Source organism: Cynocephalus volans, chromosome 12 (genome assembly GCF_027409185.1).
Source record: "Cynocephalus volans isolate mCynVol1 chromosome 12, mCynVol1.pri, whole genome shotgun sequence".
In the NCBI taxonomy this organism is placed as follows: domain Eukaryota; kingdom Metazoa; phylum Chordata; class Mammalia; order Dermoptera; family Cynocephalidae; genus Cynocephalus; species Cynocephalus volans.
In genome coordinates, this window is record NC_084471.1 from 10,893,370 (window position 1) to 10,914,578 (window position 21,209).

General features: G+C 54.0%; 1 protein-coding gene across 1 annotated transcript in view; it reads right to left on the reverse strand.

Moving 5' to 3' along the window:
• Positions 1–21,209, reverse strand: part of CACNA1I (calcium voltage-gated channel subunit alpha1 I) — a 97,949-nt gene that overhangs the window by 41,549 nt on the left and 35,191 nt on the right. Inside the window, exons 4-6 of the mRNA XM_063076312.1 lie at positions 17,831–17,928; positions 6,741–6,900; positions 447–762 (exon numbers count right to left, since the gene is read on the reverse strand). Of these exons, the coding sequence (XP_062932382.1) occupies positions 447–762; positions 6,741–6,900; positions 17,831–17,928 (574 nt within the window). The remainder of the gene's footprint in view (positions 1–446; positions 763–6,740; positions 6,901–17,830; positions 17,929–21,209) is intronic.

Below are 21,209 nucleotides of genomic sequence, written 5' to 3' on the forward strand. Positions count from 1 at the left end.
GCTCAGGCTGTCACCCCCACCCAGAACATCCTTCCTCCCCATGCCCCCAGCATGGGGCTCTTTCCTTGCCTTGCTCGGCCCCTCCAGCAGAGCTTGAGTCCTGCCTCTCTTGTCTGTGGACAGACCAAACTTCTAGGACCCATCTGCCCCCAGGCAACCTGGGAGTCCACAAAAAGCACAGACTTTGGGGTCACCCAGAACTGGGTTAAAATCCTGATTTTGCCATTTAATAGTCACGTGATCCTTGGCCAACCAGCTTGCTTCCTTTCTTTGAACCTCAGGTTCTCTGTCTGTAAAATGGGCATGATGATGCCTATTGTGCCAGCAAGTTGGGCAGATTTCAGTGAGATGGGTGGCAAACCTAGAAAAGCCCTGCCTCCCGGGTGGAGATGCCCACCTAGCCCACCTCCAGCATCGGGGCCAGTCCCAGGCCTGAGTGGCCTCACCTGGAAGATGACGATCCAGGCGTAGCCGATGTTGTCGAAGTTGATTGCGCCCTTGTGTGGATTGGCACTGCCTGTGCGGCACACATTGTAGTAGCGGTTCCAGTTGACGCAGAGGCCGCTGGCATTGAGGTCCTGGTGTACTGCCCCAAAATCATAGACATCGTCCTTGGACAGGCAGCACTCGCGACCCTGCTCCTTGAGTGGGGGGATCTCGTGGCAGCCCATGATACCATTGTCCCCTGACAGGGAGCAGATGAAGGGCATCTCATCGTCCTCCTCTGGCTGGTAGTAGGGGGGCAGGGCCACATCCCCCTGTCTGTCCATGGTGAGGGCAGGTAAAAGAGGAAAGAGGGAGGGGTTACTGTCAAGAGGATCAGGAAGGGACTGGCCCAACAGGCCCTGTCACACTTCCAGGCCTTGGCACATATTCCCTCTGCCTGGGACACCCTTTCCCACCTCTGTTATGATCAGAAAAATTCCTACTGGCCCACTGTGGATGGCTTCCAGGGTCCCCTCCTCTGGGAGCCTTCCCTGAGGGAGCATCCCCAGGGTCAAGTGGGGCTGATCCCGGGCTCTCTGTGGCCACTGTGCCTTGCGCACACTTCCATTTTGTCCTCGGCTGGACATTTCAGCATCCCAGGCCCTGCATGCTGTTTAGTTGGTATACAGCAGGTGCTCAAAAAACAAGAGCTGAATTTTACCAATCCAGCAGATGAGCATGAGATCCTCCACCTGCTCCACCACTTCCCATCGATGTGACCCTGGATTGGTCACTTCCCCTCTCTGGACTTTGATTTCCTCACCTATAGAAGATAGACAACAATCCCTGCTCTGCCCACCTTCATATACATCTATATGAAGTACAGACGTAGGGTTCATCTATACTTCACTGCAATCCCAATCAAAATCCTAACATGTTTTTGCCTGTGGAACCTGGCCAGATGGTTCTAGGATTTATCAGTATAGGAAAATAGTCAAGACAAGTTTTTAAAAGAAGACGAATGGAAACCAGCCCTACAAGAGAGCAAAATACTCTACCACTACAATTATTAATAAAGTGTGGTATTGTAACCAGAACAGAAAGATTAGTGGAATACCACAGAGCACAAAGACAAACCCATGTATAAAGGGGAAATTAGTATATTGTAGAGATGGATTATCAGTCCCTATGGACAAAGAAAGGACTAGTCAATAAATGCTGTTACGACAATTACTATTTGGAAAATAATGGTAGATCCCTGCCTCACACCATATATGAAAATAAACTTGAACACCTAATATCAAAAAATATATGTATGAAAATTATCTCATCATCAATTCTTATATAGATTGCACATTGAAAATAATATTTGGATATATTAGATTAAATAAAATATATTATGAAACTAGAAATAATAAACTTCTGGTGGATTAAAAAAACATAAATGCAGGGCCGAGCCGTGGCGCACTCGGTAGCGTGCTGCGCTAGCAGCGCGGCGACGCTCCCGCCGCGGTTCGGATCCTATATAGGAATGGCCGGTGCACTCACTGGCTGAGTGCCTGTCACGAAAAAGACAAAAAAAAAAAAAAAAAAAAACATAAATGCAATGAATATAACCACAAAAAAATTACAAGAAAATATGAAATATTTTTGTTAACTCAGGATAGGTAAGGCCTTCCTGGTTAAGACACCAAATCCAAATTTTATGAAGGAAAGGTCGACAGGATTTACTATGTGCAAATGTAAAATTTCTGAGACAAAAAATACCATACAAAGTAGAAAGACAAGCAACAAATTGGGATAAAGCAGAGGTAAGCAAACTTTTTCTGTAAAGGGCCAGATAGCAAATAATTTTAGGCAGCCCACAGGGTCCCTATCCCAGTTACTCAGCTTCATAACTGTATCATGAAAACAGTCATAGGAAACAGGTAAACAGTGGACACAGCTGTGTGCCAATAAAACTTTATTTACATAAACAAGCCATAATTTGCCATCCCCTGGGATGAAGTATTTGCAACATATAAAAGAGATTAAAGATAACTATCTAAAGCATATTAAAATCTCCTATAACTTAATAAGAAAAATTACCCACTAGGAAAAAAATGGAGAAATGATAAGAACAGAAAATTCACAGGAGAAATAAGAATAGCCAATATACAGGGGGGAAATGCTTACTTCACTAATGCAAATAAATAACAAAATGCAAGCAAAAATAATAACGAGATCATTTTACACCCATCCGAACAGCAAACATCTCAGGGTTGATAACACTGGATGTGAGGAGGAGGTGTACAAACAGCCACTTAATGTACTGTTGGTGGGAGTGTACATTAGTACAAGCTTTTTAGAGGGCAATGAGGCACATCCATCCACAGTGTAAATGTACACATCCAAGCCACGTACGTGTGGTTACCTGGTTCTTATAATTTACCTCTGCAATTCAGTGAAGAAAGGATGGACTTTTCTATAAATGGTCCTAGGAAAATTGACTATTCACTAGAAATAAATAAATCTTGACCCTAACCACATATATTATTAACCACAAAATTATTTGAAAAGGAATATATAGACCTAAATGTGAAAGACAAAACAAGAAAGCTTCTAAATGAAAGCACTGGAGAATATTTTCATGACCTATGTTTAGGAAAAGATTTCTTAAACTCAACACAAAAAGCAATGCTAAAAAATAACTGATAAACTGGACTTCATTTTTCAACTAAGAGTTTCTGTTCAGCAAAACAAGGCAAGTGTGTTCTTTCTCATTTCAGTGAGCTGCTTGAGTGAATACACTGCTGCTTGTTCATCCCACTGTGGGTTTGGGTTGTTTCTGATTTTTTGGCTCTTATGATTCATAAACATTCTTGTACACGTTTTGGGGTGGATAGAAGCCATCCTTTCTTTCGGGTAAACACCCAGGCGTGGAATTGCTGAGTTTAGAGTGTGCATATGTTGAGCTATAGCAATTTTTGCCAGTTTTCCAGAATCGTGGCACTAAACCTCCACTAGCAAAGTGTGAGAGTTCCAGAGCTCCACATCCTTGGCAACGTCTGGCATTCTCGGTCCTTTTGATTTTAACCATGCTGGTGGGGGTGTCACGGTATCTTATTGTAGTTTTAATTTGTGTTTCCCTGATGACTAATGAGAATAAACTCCTCTTCATGTGTTTATCAGCCATTTGTACATCTTCCCCTGAAGCATCTGTTAAGGTTTATTTTTTCTGCCATTTTTAAACTGAATCATCTCTCTTTTTCTTATCAATTGTAGTAGTTCTTTATACATTCTGGTTTTGAGTCCTTTGGTGGACATATGTATTGCAAATATTTTATTCCAGCCTGCATTTTCCTGTTTAGACTTAATCACTCCTGAAAACCTTACTCACTCCTGAAGACCTATGAATAAGCTCTTAAAGTCACACAGTGCTGAGAGGTTTCCAGCCCACAGTGGACAGCAGCCCTAACTGTCCAGCTCCCTTGCTGGCCTGTGAGCTCCCTGGGGGTGGCGGCAAGATGAAGGGTCTCTACATCCCAGGGGCCCAGCACAGAGGAGTGACTTGTGTCCTGACACCCACATGGCCAGAAGGAGTCTTGCTGTGTGGCCCTGGGTGAGTCCCCACCCTCTCTAGGCCTCAGCCCCATCTGCGTAGTGACAGGTTGGGCTGAGGCTCCCCAAGGCCTCACCACTGACCTATGTGTGTTACTTCCGAAGAAGGGCCCTCTCTGCCCTGCCCGCCAAGCTCTGCCTCCCCCACCTGCATCCCACAGGGCCCAGCTTGCCAGGGGAAGGAGGTGCATTGAGAAGCCTCCAGGTGACAGGTCCAGCCAAGGAGAGCATGCGAAGGGGACATTGGGGATTCATGGACACAATGAACTTTGCCCCTGCCCAAGACCCTGCCTGTTTCCCCCGGGCCCTCAGCTAGAATTTCCTCAAATTCCAGCTTCCTGACCCCCAAGAACAGATCCTGCTGCCTTTTTGTAAATGCTATTTACCAAGTTCTTTGCTCCCTGCCCTGGACAAGACCTTTTGAGTTGAGGTTAAACCTCCCTCCCTTCTACAGGGGTCCTGGGCTGACCTTGGCCTGGCTCTCCACCCAGCCCTGACCTTTACTGACCTCCTCCTTCATGCGCTTCGGCCATTCCCCAGCCCAGTACGGTGTGTAAGATGATGCCATCTGCCCTAAGAAAATAAAACCTAGAGCTTGGAAGATGATGCCATCTTCCCCTTAGGGGTCTCTTGCTCATCTGTCATTTATTTACAGTTATGATTTCCCTTCCCAGGGTAGGGTGAGCTGGATAATGTCCTCTTTAACACTCTGGCCCAAGCATGTCCACAGCATCCTCCCTCCAACACCCCTCATCACAGCCGAGACAGGGCTGGAGCCACCTCACGAGGCCTGGGAATGACAACAGGGGGACAGCTTTCCAGCTGGCAAGGCCCGGGAAGAACTGTGGTCCTTGTTCCCAGCCTGGCTCTGAGTGGTAAATGCACTCGCTCCTTCACTCACTCACTCGCTCCTTCACTCACTCACTCCTTCATTCATTCGCTCCTTCTTTCAACAGCTAGATGGGGAGCACCCCGTTCTGGGCTCCAGGAAAAGAGTAATGACCCAGGTTACTCTGCTCTTGGGGAGAACTTACATTCCAGTGGCCCCCAAAGACCAAGTCAATACACCGGTCTAGAAACACCCAAAAACCAAGTAAGTAAACTGACAAGCGAGATTATTTTAGAAAGAGACAAGCCAAGAAGCAAATCAAGCAGGGTAGTGCAATAGCGTGTTTGGGGGCTGGTGAGGGAGTGTGAGGGAAAGCCTCCAGGAGGAGGTGGCATGTGGGCTGAGCCTGGATAAGGAGAGGGGTCAACCACAGACTGATACAGGGAAAGACCCATGTGGCACAGAGGGGCCCGGATGTGTCTTGACCCCCCAAAGCTGAGAGCTCATACCTGCTCCTCTCTGTCCTTGAAGGCCAGACCAGGAGAAACAGCCACCACCCCCACCCCCAGCTGCCCAAGCCCTGCCTCAGGACCCACCTCTTCTAAGTGATTGACATAAGTGTAGACCCCCCTCCTGCAATCCCCCACAAGAGTGCCTCTTCTCTGATCTACCCAGGCACCCCACTGCTCCCCCACAGTGATGGGTGGGTGGACTAGTCCCTACCCCATCCTTCAGCCCCCATTCCGTACACTCTCCCCAACCAGACAGGCTGAGAGAGAGAAACAGCCCACACCTGTGCAGTGTCCCCACACCTCCTACAGTCACCCTCGGTCCATGCAGCGGCATTTGTAAGCAGCTCCCAGCCTGGCACTTCCCGAGGGCAGGAACCTCATCCTCTGCTGCTCCTTAGCATTGAGCACGTGCTCAAGCAGGGCAGCCACTTGGGCACACTTGTCAAGTGACAGAATGGATGAAAATGCTTTCCTGTTTCTGACTCCTCAAGGCCTGGCACATGCATATTTAAAGTGAAAGTATACAGACAGTCCCAGACGTAACGATTTTTTTTTATTTTACGATGGTGCAAAAGCGATACACATGCACTAGAAACCATGCTTTAAGTGCCCAGACAACCATTCTGTTTTGCACTCTCAGGAAAGAATTCAATAAATTACATGACATATTCAACACTTTGTTTAAAAATAGGCTTTGTGTTAGATGAGTTCGCCCAACTGCAGGCTATTGTAGGTGTCCGAGCGCGCTGAGGGAGGCTGGGCTAAGCGGTGGGTTCGGCAGGTTCGGTTCATCAAATGCATTTCCGACTTAATGATATTTTTCAACTTATGATGGGTTTATTGAAACATAACCCCATCCTAAGTCAAGCAGCATCTGCCTTTATGTCCAAACACGTGTGTGTGTACATGCGTGTGTATGTATGTTTATCCCTAATCACTAGGGGAAAACGGATTCTGTAGATGTCAGATTTTTCACACACTACACCCAACTCCTCCAAAAGCTGAAGCCTGATTTATGTTTAAAGAGCTTTTGAAAATCATCTCTCTGCACAGTATCCCATCACCCTGCTTTTAGACACAAGTGGGCCGAAAGTGAGCTGGCCTTTCCTTGATGGCTCAGAGTCACCAACAGGAGTGTCTGTGCTGCAGTCAGACAGCCAGGTTCTGTGTCTCCTTTTGAGGGTTTCTGTCTTCTTTTTCCGCGTGGGCATCACTCCTACTCGTGTGTTAACTTCCCTCTCCCCTCCCACCCAACCTTCCTCTCTTTGCTGCTTCTACCCTGTCGGTCCTGATTCCCAATCACCAAGGAAGTTAAAACTGTGTGTTAAGTAAGAGTCCCGAGGAGCTGAACGGAGAGCAGGGGTTGCACTCACATGGTGAAGTTCTCCTCCAGGAAGCAGCGGTTGCGCAGCAGGCCCGCCCAGAGCTGCACGCCTATGATCCCGAAGATGAAGAAGACAAAGAAACAGAGCAGGAGGACGTTCCCCAGCATGGGCAGCGTGTCCAGGAGCAGGTTCACCAGGATTCGCATACCTGGGAGAGGGAAGAGCAGAGGGATTGTCAGACAGGGAGCAGAGGTCCCAGAGAGGAGAGAGGAAGAGCAGGGCTAGAGAAAGAGGGGCGTGGTGGGTGGAGAGATGGGGACACACTGGCAGGGGCTCCTTGTTGCTCCCAGCCTGCTCGGTGGCTGCCAGATAGACCTTCTCCTTCGTATCTGTCCCTCCACCAAGAAAGCCATGGAAAGGGCTCTGGGCCCCACCGCATTTACACTAGATTGTAGATGAACAAGCAGGCATTTACGGAGCACCTCTTAGGTGCCAAGTGATCTTCTGGGTTCCTGCACAAATGTGATCTCCTTCAGTCTTCATGACAACTCTGTGAGGCTGGTAACGTTATCCTTATTTTATAGAGGAGGAAACTGCAGGTTCAAAGATCTGAAGCTACTTGCCCGAAGTCACACAGCTAAGAAGTGCAGAGTCTGGATTTAAACCAGGTGTCCTGACAACAAATCTAGCCCTCTTTCCAAAACCCTCTTGTCCCTGGAGGCCTGGGATAGAGGCTGGCTCATTTCAGTATGCCCAGCACCCACACAGGGTGGGCACAGTAGGTGCCCAATGAATGTGTCCTGAATGCTCTTCATCTCCAGGCAGGCACCGGTCCCCTTGACCATGTAAGGACCCATCAGCACCAGTTGGTACTACCCACCCCCACTGCATGACGGAATCAGGCACAGCACCCAGGGCCACCTTCAGAGTAGACATGGACCTGCTAAGGGGCTCAGATCTGGCCTTTTCTCTTCCTGAGAAATAGCTGCAATGAACCAGTGAAGCCAGAGGCTCAAGGAGAAAAATGGGGAAGGAGAAACAGGAGTTCCCAGGGAAGGAGGTGGATGATCTAAGGGGGACTTTGGGCAGGCAGGAGAGTGGGTCGTGTGGGTGTGAGTCACAGTGAAAACCAGGCAGGTAGGGAGCGAAAGCCTGTGGAAAGCACGCAGCCCCTGACTTAGAGATCTGGGTTCATACTCCAGCTCTGCTGGCTGTAACCTGTAGGCTCTTGAGCCTCCCCTCTTTAGAGGCCCTCAGCAAAGGGGCCCAAGAAGGCAGCATCCACCCCACAAGGGCTCCCTGGCTCAAGGGCCACCCCCAACTCTCAGCAAACCCTAGGGCTCCTGCCCCACGGAGAAGATGGCAGAACATGAGCACCTGGCCCTCCCCACACACTCACCACCCTTTGCATCAGTCTCCCCGCACTCTCCTCAGCCCCATCTTGCCCGGGGCTGACCCATCTGCACCCTCCATGTCCTCTCTCTTGCCACAGGCTCAGTCCCCCTGGCTGTGAAAATGGACATACTCTCCCAAGTCTGGGCAATGTCATGCAGTGTCATGGCTTCAGTTACTGTCTGTATGTCACCCACTGCCTCCTGACCCCACAAGGGAAGATCCACCTGCTCCCAGTCACTGAGAATCCACAGGAGTGCAAGCCCCAGGTCAATGGTCACCTCTGAGGTCTTGCCCAGCACCCCTTTCCCAGGCCTCTGAAAACAGCCCCACTCCCTAACTCCAGTCCATGTGGTGTGGGTGGGGCTGACATGGAGATCACATGACCTGTGCCTGGCCAATCAGCTTATTCCATTCCCCTAGTCCCAGCGATTGGCCCAGTATGAACATGTGACCCCAGCCAGGACCAATAAGAGTCAGCCCAGGGACTTCTGCTAGATCTACAGGAAAAGACGTGCTGTCGTCCCGCACAGGCTGCAGGCTGGGAGGAGACGAGCCTGGAGCGGCCAGGACCATCTTGCCTTGAGAGAGCAGCGCCTGCCTGAAACTGAAGCCTCCCCAGGGAAAGCAGAGTCGAGAGACAGAGACAGGGCGACTCCTGACAACAGCCACTCTCTGGAACACAATTCTGAGCATGTCACCACCATGAATGAAAACCTCTGGGGTCCCATCACCTACCGAAACTGAGGTTGGTGGACCCGGGGGGAGGAGCTCCAGGGAGGGACTCCAGGAGGCCCGTGAACCTTATGAAATTGCTGTAAAAATGCACGTATGACACCACGAATTTTCTGAAGAGAATGTCCACTCAAGTATCTGTGGCCCCAAAGAAGGTCAAGAGCTGTGGGTCACCCTTAAATGCACACCACTCAAGGTCCTGTGGGGTCTACACTGCCCACCTCTCAAGCTCCGTTTCTCTCTCTCTCTCTCATCAGTTTGCACCCCGTGCCAAGCAATACCAAATTATGTGAAGTTCCCTAAACATAGCATGGGATTTCACACCTCCAGCTTTTACACATACTGTTCCCTCTTCCTGGAATACCCTCCACCTCTCTTGTGCCTGGCAAACCCCTATTCAGCCATCACAGCCCTGTTAAAGCTCTTTCTGTCTGTGAAGCCTTCCAGACCCTTTCTCACCCCATCCCAGGTAGAGTTCATCACTCTCTCTTCTGCTCCAGGCAATCTCGGCACCTCTGACCTGGCCTAGGCTGCCATGTACAGGTATGCAGGTTGTATTCTCTACAGTCTAGGAGGTTCCATTTGCATCAACACCTAGTCTTCTTCCAGCCCTAGTGTATAGTTGTTCATTCACCCTCCTGTCTCTTCCACTGGGCTGTAGGGTCCTGGGGGCCAGGGCGTATGTCTGGGTCACCTCAGTTTCCTAGAACCCAGCAAGCGCTGGCCCAGAAGACAGGCTCTGCTGCCATTTGTTGAATGACTGCTCGTGAACAAATGATGTGTTAGGTCATGGGGAGAGAGTGGAAGATTGGAGAGGGGAGGATGGAAGGATGGTGAGAAGCAGAACAGTGGCCCTGTTCAGGTTTTTATTAATTCCAGGAGTGATGCTGAGGTGGTTATTAACAAGGATAATTATTTGGGATTTGTATCATGGACTCTGAAGTGATTTCCAGTCAATAATTAATGCTCACCCCCCATCTTCCCTCCCCACAAAATTAGGTCCACCTCCTCCCAGGAAAGGCAGTGGGGCCCCTGCAGGCCACCTTATCCGACTGAGCGCAGGCCAGGGTGAGGCTCAATGCGTCACCTCCCCACACCCCAAACAGGCGGGCAGGGGTGTGCGGAGGAGGGAAGCTGGACAGTAGAACGGGCGCCCTCATAATCCATCCAATCAGATCCGACTGATGAAGTCAGTCAATGGCAGGCCTCTAGTGCCCCATCACTTAAATTCATTCATCAGATTTGTAAGAAGTGCCTGCCGCATGCCAGGCATGATGCTGGGCACACGGGGGACTCAAAGACAAACGAGACCCGTTGTTGACCCCCTCATGGTCTAGCAGAAGGGGAGCAGAAGCACCATGCCTGGGGAGTGAGGGCAGCTCCGGACACATCTGTGGCGAGGCCAACCCTGAGCCAGGCCCCGCAGCATGCGAGGAGCCTGCTGGACAGAAGGACCGGAGTGTGGGGCTCTGTGCCAGGTGACTGGTCAGGGAGGTCCGTGGGCACATTTCTAAGCAGACAGAGCCCTTGATCTGCTCCAGGCTTTAAACTGGAAGGGGCCATCCTGGAGGCCGGGGCAGAGGCAGGAGGGAGCACAGAGGGCCGGGCAGCAGCTGGAGAAGAAGCTGGATCCAAAAGGCCCAGGGGAGGCAGATCAGCACAGTCCCAGCCTGGCTCGCTCCATTGGCAGCTCCCAAGGGTCCAGCCTTTGTTGCTCAATTAATTACATTTCCTTGTTCTCCAGGATATTGAAATTCTGAAAGGCTCCTGAAAACCTGCCTGGCTGGCTTTCCCGAATGGCAGCCCCGTCCCTCCTCCCCTCGCACCTCCCTCAGCCCAGCTGGGCTTCCAGCTCACTTCACATCCTCCCTAGGGCCCGTGGAGTCCCAGGGCCACAGAGCCAAGGCATAATTAGCTAATTAGGGACTTAGAACAAGTTCATCCCATCCCTGCCAGTGAAAAGGGGCCACAGGATTCAGGAGTTACGGAGGAACCCAAGAGACCCCGGCTAATCCTCCTTTCATGCCCGCAGTCAAGTAATTAGCCAGGACAGGTCGCAGGGTTACACTCTGCCCTCGGTTCCCCTGGCACCGGGCCCAGGAGATGGAGGTGGGAGAGGAGAGGGGGAGAGAGAGACACAGAAAGACAGAGAAAGAGAAAGTGAAATCAAGAGAGACAGAAATGGAGGCAGAGAACAGAGATAAAGAGAACAAGAGAGAGAGAGACAGCAAAGTAAGAAGAGGACAGAAAGGGGGCGGGGGATGGATTGAGGGATGGACAGACGGACAGATATGCAGGGGAGAGAGATAGAGACTGCCTTCAAGTTACCACCTACCTCACGCCATCTTTTCTACCCCATCTCCCTCAATCTTCCCCCAGCCAAACCCTCCTCCTCCAGGCAGCCTTCCCTGATCCTTACCCAGAGCTAGTCTGAAGCCCTCCCCCCCGTTTCCTCCTCCACGGCTCTCACTCACCCCCTCTCAGGATGGGCTTATCTGCCTCTGCTTCCATAATGCAACCCTTTCAGCTTTCAGCCTGGGTCAGCAGCCTTGATGGGGCAGGCTGCAGGTGACCCCATGAGTGTGGTTGAGGCCCTGCTCCCCCGCCCAGGAAGGGGAATAAGACCCCAGAGTCCCCAGGACGTCTGATGTAGCCCCCACCCCGGTGAGCACACAGAACACAGACCCAGGAGAGGATACCCAGGTCCCAGTTCCAGCTGGGGGGCCTTGAGGCAAAGCTTGGCTTCTCTGGGCCCCAGAGGTCTCACCTACAGAAGGAGACAGCGGTTCCTGTCCAGCCGCCACTCAGGAATACGTTGGGGCCAGGACACCTCTGACAGTAGAGCCCCTAAAGTCAGAGGCCTCCAACAGCCCACCCACCCAACACAAATCCTTATCCCCCATCCCCAGCCCCCGCCCACAGGCCCCACCACCTGACTCCAGCCTGTCTCAGTAGCTTTACCTGAACCGGCAGCTCCAGCCAGATGACTCCCCACCACGTCCCCGCTCCCCACCTCTGCACACACCCCGCCCCCCACAGAGCCCTCTTCTACTCTCTGCCATAGAGAGCTGTGACCATTGTGCTGCTCAGGGGCAGTTCCAAGTCCCCTTCCCAAGGCAGGAGGTGTTCCGTGCTGGTGTAGCCCTCTGCACCCAGCCAGCCAGACCCACTTCCAGTTTCTGGAAAGCCCAGCTTCTGGGTCACCTCCAGGCCCTTGCACATGTGTGGCCATCTTTCTCCTCTTTTTTTCAGATCTCAGCTGAGTGGTCACCTCTGCTGGTCCCCAGGCCAGGCTGGTGCACCTGCCACAGCCCGTCTTCCCTCCATCATGGCACTCACCATGCCGTGTGGCCTTCATCAGTTCGCGACTCTGTCCTGCATGCATGCGAGGCCCATGGGGGAGCCCCGTGTTCTCCAATCCAGCCCAGGGCCTGGCCCTGTACAGCCCCGTGGGGGAACGACAGCTTGAACCAACGCAGGAGCAAGGGATGAGCAGATGGTCCCCTCAACAAGTACTTAATGAGGGCCTGCTATGTGCCAGGCACTGTTCTAGGCCCTAGGGATACAGCAGTTTCAATAAGCAATACAGAGTCCCCTGTCCTCATGAAGCGTAGATTCTAGGTAGGAGTAGGGAAAGATGGGCAGTAAACAAGGAGCACAATACATACGTAAATGTCCTTGTTTGTTGGGTCATAAATGCTACAAAACCAGAAGGGTGGGGTAAAGGGGCAGGAGTGCCAGGGGGCCAGGGTCAGGAGATGCCAGCTAATGCTGAGCTGGGACAGGAAGGAGCTAAGGGTGGGGACGGTCTCTAGACAACACTGGAAGTTGGGAACTTGGTGGGGACAGATGACAGGTGGGCAGACGAATGGAGCCGCTCACCCTTTCCTCCCTGATGGGCCGGGGACCCCCAGACAAGAGCCTTGGCTCAAAGGGAACCTGGGCAGCAGCCAGGCAGGGACGGCCCCCTGGTGGCCGTGGGGGCACCTGGGAGGAGGTGGCAGGAGGAAGGGGATGTGCTTCCTGAGCAGTATCTCCCCTCAAGGTTTGGGGTGCTCTCTGCAGACAGGAGCTGTCAGGCCAGATTAGCTCAGCCACTCTGCTAGGCCAGCTCAAGTAGAAATCTCCAGACATGTGCCAGCCTCTGCCAGGGGCACAGCCTATGGCCCAAAGGAGGGGAGTCAGGGCAATGGAGGTGCCGAGGCTGTGGCCTGGCCACCAGGGTCCCCTCTCTCTGGCCTGGCCAGGTCAGTGGAGGGCACTGAGTGGCTGGGAGAAGCTGTCTGCTGCTCCTGCCATTGCCAATGCCAACTAATCAGGGGCACAGTGGGTGCCAGTGAGGCTGGGCCAGGCAGCAGATGGCCAGGCCACCAAGGTCACAGCTGCTGGCCCCAGCCCAGCCAGGGAGGGGCCTGTGGGCTGATGGGGGCCTCGGTGCCCACTCCTCAGATAGAAAACAAACCCCAGCCAAGGAGCACCCGCCTCCTCCATCCCAGGACAGGCCTCACGTCCTAGGGGGTTGGCCTGGCCCCTGTCCCACTGAGGTCCCCCCACCCACAGGGACCCAAACAACCCTTATTCTTCAAGTGTCCTGTCTCACACACACACAAACACACACACACACACACACACACACACACACACACCCGTGAAGCCTCCACAAAGGACATGCTGGTGTCCTTTCCCCTGGCCCTGCTCCTACATCAGAGCATCTGTCCCACTGGCCTGTAGCTCCTGGCTCCTGTGCGGCCTGTGGGGAAGGGCTGTGTCTGAATCTTCTTGATCCCACAACTGGTCCAGGGCCTGGCCTGGTGGTCCCCAGGTGTTTGCTACTTTGGATACATGAATGAACGGATGAACCGAAGGATGAATGAACACACGGCGGCCCACCCCCCTGATCTGGTGCCCTGTCCAGGAATCACTCCCTCCTGATTTGCAGAACAGAACTGGAACTTGACCCTAGGGGCTGCCTTCACCCCACCCCCACCCCCAAGCATTTATCCTCCCGCAGTCTCCACGCTCTTTCCTGCTCCCAGGTCGCGTCCTCACCAGATGTTCTGGCCACATGTTCTCCCCCCATCTCTTCCAGGAAGGTGGCAGCCTCCATCTCTTTTCCCCTCCTCCTTCCCTCCTGCCCTCTCTTCCTTCCCCCTGGGGGCCACCAGGCCTTTGTCCCTCAGGGCGGCTTGGGAGACCCTTGCAGTTACCAAGGACAGACAGCCCTGAAGTCCAAGGTATGTTCTACAAGGGGTTTAGCCCCCCACAGCCTTCCTTCTGCTATCCCCCAAGCCCCAAGTAAACACACACTCCCAGTGAAAATGCGGAGATTTCTGTGCCAATTCTATTTCAAGGAGTGTCTCCCAGACCCCATCAAACACAGGTCCCCCAAGGCACTTCCAAGAAGGAATCCTGGGGCTTTCCTCATCCCTCCTCAGCACAGCTGGCCTGACCATGACCCCAGCTGGGCATACACCTGGGCAGGAAAGGACCATGAGGGCAGGTGTGTGGCACACTCTGCCCTGACCACTGTACTGTCCGGCCTCCTGCCCTGACTCGTGCCCCGTCTGCAGCACCACAAGAGCTCTGCACCCTGGACACTGAAAGGCATCTGGAAGTCTGAAGCAGACCAAACTGAGGGGGGCGATGGGAGAGAAGGGGGCTTGAGGCACCATGTAGCCCCTGGGGCCTTTCTGACTCTAGCTGTGGGCAGGGGTATTTCCTAATGTCCTGCAGACAGGATGGGTGGCAAAGGTATCTATGTGCTAAACGTAAGGAAGGAGGTAGTGAAATGGTGCAGAAAGCTAAAAAGCTCTGGGGTCGCGGAAGCACAGGTTCAAATCCTAGCTCTGTCCCAGTGGTGTGGCCTTGGGTGGGTTACTCAAGCCCCACCTCAGTTTCCCCATCTGTTAAGGGGCATCACAATGGCACCAACATCCCACGGCTATTGTGAAGATGAAACGATACAGCCAGCCCACGTAAAGCACCGCGACAGGCTTGTCACAAGCACTTCATAAACTTTTGCCATTTATCATTATAATTAAGTCCCCAGAAGATGTGAACCACTCATCTCCCACCTCTCCTGTCAGGCAGTCTCCTGCCCAGCCATACCGTTCCCAGGACAACACCTCCACTCCACCTTGGGATGCCCTCCCAGCCCTCTGTGCACTTGGTGATGGGCTTCCAAGACCAGCCCCTGAGCTGTCCCCGATTCCCCAGCCTCTACCCTCAACGCTCCCCAGCACTTGCCTCCAATAGTAGCACTGTTGATCTCTTACTGCACATGAGACTCTGCCCTGAGCTCTTTATGCACACGATGGCATGGCATCCTTACAAACCGATGAAAACTGGGTTACCAACTGCACTCCACAGGTGGGGAAATGGAGGCACAGAGAAGAGCATGGCTTGCCCAGTGTTCCTCAGAGGTGAGCGGAGGCCCTGGGACTAGACCTGGGTCTGACAGCACAGAGCAAACCTCCAGCTCCTGGTTGTGCAGCTGGGGGCCTGACGGTGGCCTTCCCGCAGCACTGCCAGCATTTGCCCCCCACCCCCAGCCATGCATCCTGGCCTGGGAGCACCTTCTCCACCTCTGCATGATCCCCTGCCTGGAGGTGGTTATTGCCAAACCAGGGGTTGTGAACTCAGGCGAGGCTCAGCACCCCAGAAGCTGCCTGGAGCTCCCCAGGGTCTGCCTCCCATCCCCTCCACAGCCTGGGCCAGGGAGTGATGGCCAGATGCAGATGTGGGCCAGCAGCTCAGACTCAGCTGGCTCTGGCCTGGGCAGTGACTGCCCTAGTTTCTCACCGGAGATAAGAGCACTTTCGTATTTAAACGGCTCAGCCAATGGGCTTAGGGAAGCACTACAGAGGCTTAAGGGATGTGCAGAAGGGTCAGGCCTGAATTGGCTGGGGCCAGGAGGGGGCACATTTAGAGATAATCCAGCCCCATCTTGCTGAGGCCCAGAAAGGAGCAGTGATTTATGAAGGATCACACAGCAAGGAACCAGAACGCAGCCTCCTCACTGGCAGCTCGGCGCTCCCTCCCTCCCTCTCCAGCTGTCTCCTATACGCTGTCTCCCTCCCTGTGTCCACCAGAGGCTGTGGCCAGGACACGCACCCGCAAGGGTAGGGCCGAAGGACATGTTTCACAAGATAATGTGAAGAGCACCATGACTTCCAGACCCCCCACCCATCCTGGACAAAGTTGAGAACTACACATCTAACCCAGTCCCTCCTTCTGCTTTGTGCAAGTGGGGAAACTGAGGCCCGGAGATGCCAAGGGACTTCTCAGGTCACACAGCAGTATTATGGCAGAGCTGAGACCAGAACTTGACCCCCACTCGAGTCTCTTGGTTGATCCTGTTGGGGCTGTGCAGCCTTCACTGCATTTTCTCAACTGCAGGCAACCACCCCACTCCCCACAGCTTTGCAATTAATAACCCATAATTTGACTTTGCCTAGTACCAACTCTCTACCTTGCCACCTAGTGGCAAAACTGAATGCTACCAGCTACTGTTGAAAAGAAAGCACCCCAGGGCAGAAGCAGCTCTAGAGATAAATCAGAGCACTTGGAATGTTTCCAGGAAATTCATATTTAAAAGCGACAGCAACCAATCAAACCTTTCTAGGAAGCACTTTTAAGAGCCCGTGCCCTCCAACCCCCAAGTCACTCATTCCTTGGTGACTCTGGGCAGGGACGTGGCACCTGGGAACAAAGCTGTTTCTCTTGTAAAATGAGGGGCTGGACCATGGACTTAAAAGGCTCCAAGTGCTCTAACAACCCAGGGCTCCTGTTAATTAAATCACTCATGAATAGGAATTTATCTTAAAGTCCCCTTTCAGGTGGAACGCTGCGTGGCTTCATATCTGGGGACAGGAATACATTGGTTATAGTTTGGATCTGGGAGGGTTAGTGCTCCAGCAACTCCCTCAACTTTGGGTTCTGAGAGATTAGATTGTCAGCTGAGAGATGGAACCAGGCTCCAGAGCAGGAAATGGAAACGGACACTCCCCCAACTCGGGGCCACATGGGCCTCCCTGTGGAGGCCATTAGCAGGAAGGAGCCCCCTGAGAAAAGAGTCAGAACTCCTCTCTGGGTAATTGGAGCCTCCAGGAGCACAGGGAATGTTGGGCACAGGCTTGATCCCAGCCCTTCTCCAGAGATCAGAGCAGGCTGGTGCTGGGAACAGGGGAGTGACCTCCACAGCTGACAAGCGGCTTAATGAGCTCCTCACACAGCAGGAGAAGGAGCAAGGGGGGCCAGAGAAGGAGAGGCAGAGGTGCCCCCACACACTCACATGAGCGCACACACCACAGTATGTGCATGTGTGCACACACCTGCACATGTCGAGGGCTTAATAACCTCTGATGGATGGATGGATGGACAGGTGGAGAGGTGGATGAATAAATTGATGGGTGGGTGGCTGGCTGGATGGCTGGATGGATGGAGAGGTGGATGGATGGATAGATGGGTGGATGGATGGACGGGTAGATGAATGAACAGGTGGGTGGGCGGGTGGGTGCACAGGCAGATGAATGAGTAGGTGGATGGGTCTGTGGGGAGCAGGTGGGTGAGAGGGTGGGTGACAGAGCTCAAGTTCTAAGTCAACACAAATGAGGGAGTTGGGATTCACCACCCCAGTGAAATGCTCCACGATGCCTTCCCTCAAACTAAGCAGCTTCTTTTCATACCCATGCCCACCTTGAAAGCCTGGGAAGAATCCCACCCACCCCCCACCAAGAACTTTTTGTCCCTACAAAGCCAGACCCTCCAGCATGCAATACAAGTTCTTGGGGACTCAGAGGTGTCAGGGCCACCCCCCAGCAACTTCAGGCCCAAATACTGGCCCCTGAGCTCCATGGGAGCAGGACCACATCTGCCCAGTCACCGTGGGATCCCTGTGCCCAGCATGGGCAGGACCCAGCCCTGGAAGGTGCTGGTCAGTCTCCTCTGAGCAAATGAATGGGGGCTGGCTGGGCATCCAGGGATGGGTGGGTGGGGTGAGGCTGACTCACTGGGCACGCGGTTGATGGCTTTGAGGGGCCTCAGGACACGCACGGTGCGGATGGCTGACAGGTTGATGTTCTGAAGGTCCAAGGAGTACTCGACCATCCTGCAGAGAAAGGTAGGAGAGTGAGGGATGGTGCAGGGGGACCAGCAGGGCAAGGGGCCGGGTAACAGTGGTCTCCGGCCACCCAGCCCACCCACACCTGCCTGGAAGGGGCTAGTGAAAAAAAAGGGTCAGAATCCTGGCTGTGCCTCTGACAGCATTTCCCCCACCTCTGCTTCCTCCTCTGCAAACGGGGCTGAAGACAGCTCCCTCCTAGACCGTCGTGAGCACTCCACAGATGCAGGCCGGGCCCGCAGATGGAGTGGGCAGAGACGCCAGCCCTGTGCCCCATGCTCTTGCCCTCTAGGCCTGTCTGCCTGACCCACGACCCATGTCAGCCCGGCTTCCAGAGCAGCCCCTGAAATAGCGAGGAACGTCTCCCCACCTGCCAGGCCATCTGATTAGGCCCATTCCTCAGAGGGGGAGAACTGAGGTGCAGCAGGACCCCCAGGCTGACCCCAGGTGGGGACTGAACATCACAGTCGCAGCAGCAGAATCCTGAAGCCCTTGCTGCAGGGAGAGGCCTGAGAGCAACCCCTTTCCTCAGGAGCCTACCAAGCCAGGGCCAAAGCCCTGATTTGCAGATGAGCAGACGAGGCTCAGAGAGGTGATGCTGCCTGCCCCGGGTCACCCAGCAAATAGGTAGAGGCTCCTGCCCAGAGTCACGCCAGGTCTGGTCCTCTCTCCCTGATCCCCTGACCTCGTTGTGCAGGCTCTTACCCCTCCCTCACCTCTGTGCACTGAAACCTTATTCATTCTTTAAGGTTCCGTGCAGAGCCCCTGGAGTCCTGGAAGTTTCTCCACACAGGAGTCCATGATGAACCAGCCCAATTTAAGTGCTATGGGCCCCGAATGACTCAGATCTGGCCCTGTCCTCAGGAGTACCCAGTCATGCAGGGGAGAGACTCAAAGGCAGATGACAACCCAGGAATCCTCACCACTACCCCAGTTCTTTCCCTGAAGCCTCACCAAACGGGTCCACACCCTTCCACGCTCAACCAGCCCTGCAGCTCTTTGGAGGAATTTTGCCTCTTCTAGGAAGTCTTCCCAGATCTCCCACAGGAGGCAGGTCTCTGGGGCCCCTTCTGAGTTCCCTGGGCTTCCACCAGATCTTACCTGTTCGATGGCTACCTGGCTAGCCCCCCTTTCCCACTGAAAGACAGACCCCAGAGGGTGGAACTGGGGCCTGCGCCAGGGCCTGGGGCCCCAGCCTGACCTCAGACGCCCACTCAGCAGACCCTCCCCCCACACCCCACACCCCGGGCTCCAGCACGGCTGCCAGCTCCACCTGTCACCACGTCAGCGTCAGAGGGAGATGAAGGCTTTTCCTACACACCGCACAAACCTGTCCAATTGTTGTGAAGCCGCTGCCCCTCCCGCTGCTTGAACAGTAACTGAGTGAAAGCCTTTGCCTGAGATGCCTCCACCCACCCGCCCCCTAAGGCGCAGGCTCCTGTGCGGCCCCGCCTCTCTCTCACACACGCACCTGTGCACAACCATCGGTGCGCACACTCACTCCTTGGACACCTCGTACATGCACACTCCTACCAAGCCCAAATTCAGATGAGGGGGAGTGACCCCAAAAGTGACAGAGACCTAGAACCAGAGGCACAGACCTGGGGGACTGAGGGGAAGGGAGGGGGAGAGAGGGAGGGGTGCCAGGGCAGCAGCCGGGCAGACGGGAGGGGGAGGGTTGGGGTGAGGCCAGGCAGTGGGGAGGGCAGAGGGTGGCCTGAGGAGGGGAGCGGGGAGTGGGGCCGCGTGAGGATTGCGCGTGGGTGAGCCGAACTGTCGTTTTCCTACTTTGTAGAAAGAGCTCTGCAGGCAGCAGAGTCGCCAGTGACGGAAGGGCTGTGGGGCGGCACACATGGCACGCAAGCAGACGTGCATGCGCGTGCACACACACACACACGCACACACACACATACACATGCGCGCGCGCGCACGCATGCACGCACACACACACGTACACACATACATACACACACGCACGCACACACACACATACATACACACACGCACGCACACGCACACACACATACGTGCACATGCACACACGCACGCACACAGCCAGCCCCTCCCCACCACACCCCATCCCGGCGAACACAGTCCCTCTTCCTTCAGTCCTGGTTCTCCAGATCCTGCCACAGGGGTGGGCCCCAGCCCCTGCGGAGACCGCCCCCACCCCGAGGCTCGGCTGCTGCATTGCTGGGTGTGCTGGACGGGCAGTTCCCAGCCCACACCAGACTGAAGCCACCCAGGGGCCCAGAGGGCACATCCGCCTGGCTCTGGTGGATGCCAATCCAGGACTTGTTCCCGTCCCATGACATCTCACAATAAAAATAGATGCTTGATAGATGGGTGGGCAGACAGAGAAAAGCAAGTGCTTCCTGAGGGTCTCCTGTGTGCCACACCCTGTGGTAGCGCGCTTGAGGGCCCCCACGCTCGAGTGTGGCCTGCTACTGTGACCCTGCCTCAGCCTGCCTCCATCCTACCCTGGACCAGGGCAGACCCGGCTACAAGCCACACCCAGGACTCACTCAATGTGGGAGCCCTCGGGACCACCCTCGCCTGGCCCTGACTCCCCGTCCCACACTGCCACCTGGGCTCCATCCTCCCTCCTCGCAGAAACCCTGGGTCCACAGTCTGGGACTATTAAAGGAGGGCGCCAACGCCAGCCCCTGCCCCAGGATGGGTGGGGGACAAGAGTGCCACACACGGCTCAGGTCCCTTGGTGGGAAAACACGTTCTCTTGCATTTTGTGTTTCTCTAAAACAAGGGGCAGTGGGAAGAGACTGGCCCCGGGGGCCTGAATGAGAGAGATTCAAGTTGTGACTGGATGGCACCGAGGCCCATGATTACCCAGTTAATAAACTTTAGGGTCCAAACACCTCCCAGACCCCGACCTTGCCATCATAGGCCAATCAGACTCACGTAACTTTGGCTACAGGTTTGGGCAACCTCTGCCATTGCCCGATCTCTGAGGGAAACTGAAGGAGCCACTGCCTCCCAAAGACTCCCAAAGATTCCCAGTCTGAGCAGGTCCACGTGGGACAGGCAGGCCTGGAGCGGCACAGCCGCTTCCCTGCACCCCTGACCAGGCCTTCAGCACAGGAACACACCTATAGTCTGCTGCAAAAATTGCCGAGACCTCCTTAGTTGCAGCCCTCGGGGCCCCAGTGAAAAACTCCCCAAGAGAAACTTCTTATAGAATTTAGTGTCAAGTGCTTAGCTCTGAGCTTCCTGGCAATGAAGTCAAAAGGGGAAATATGAGGTTACTGAGT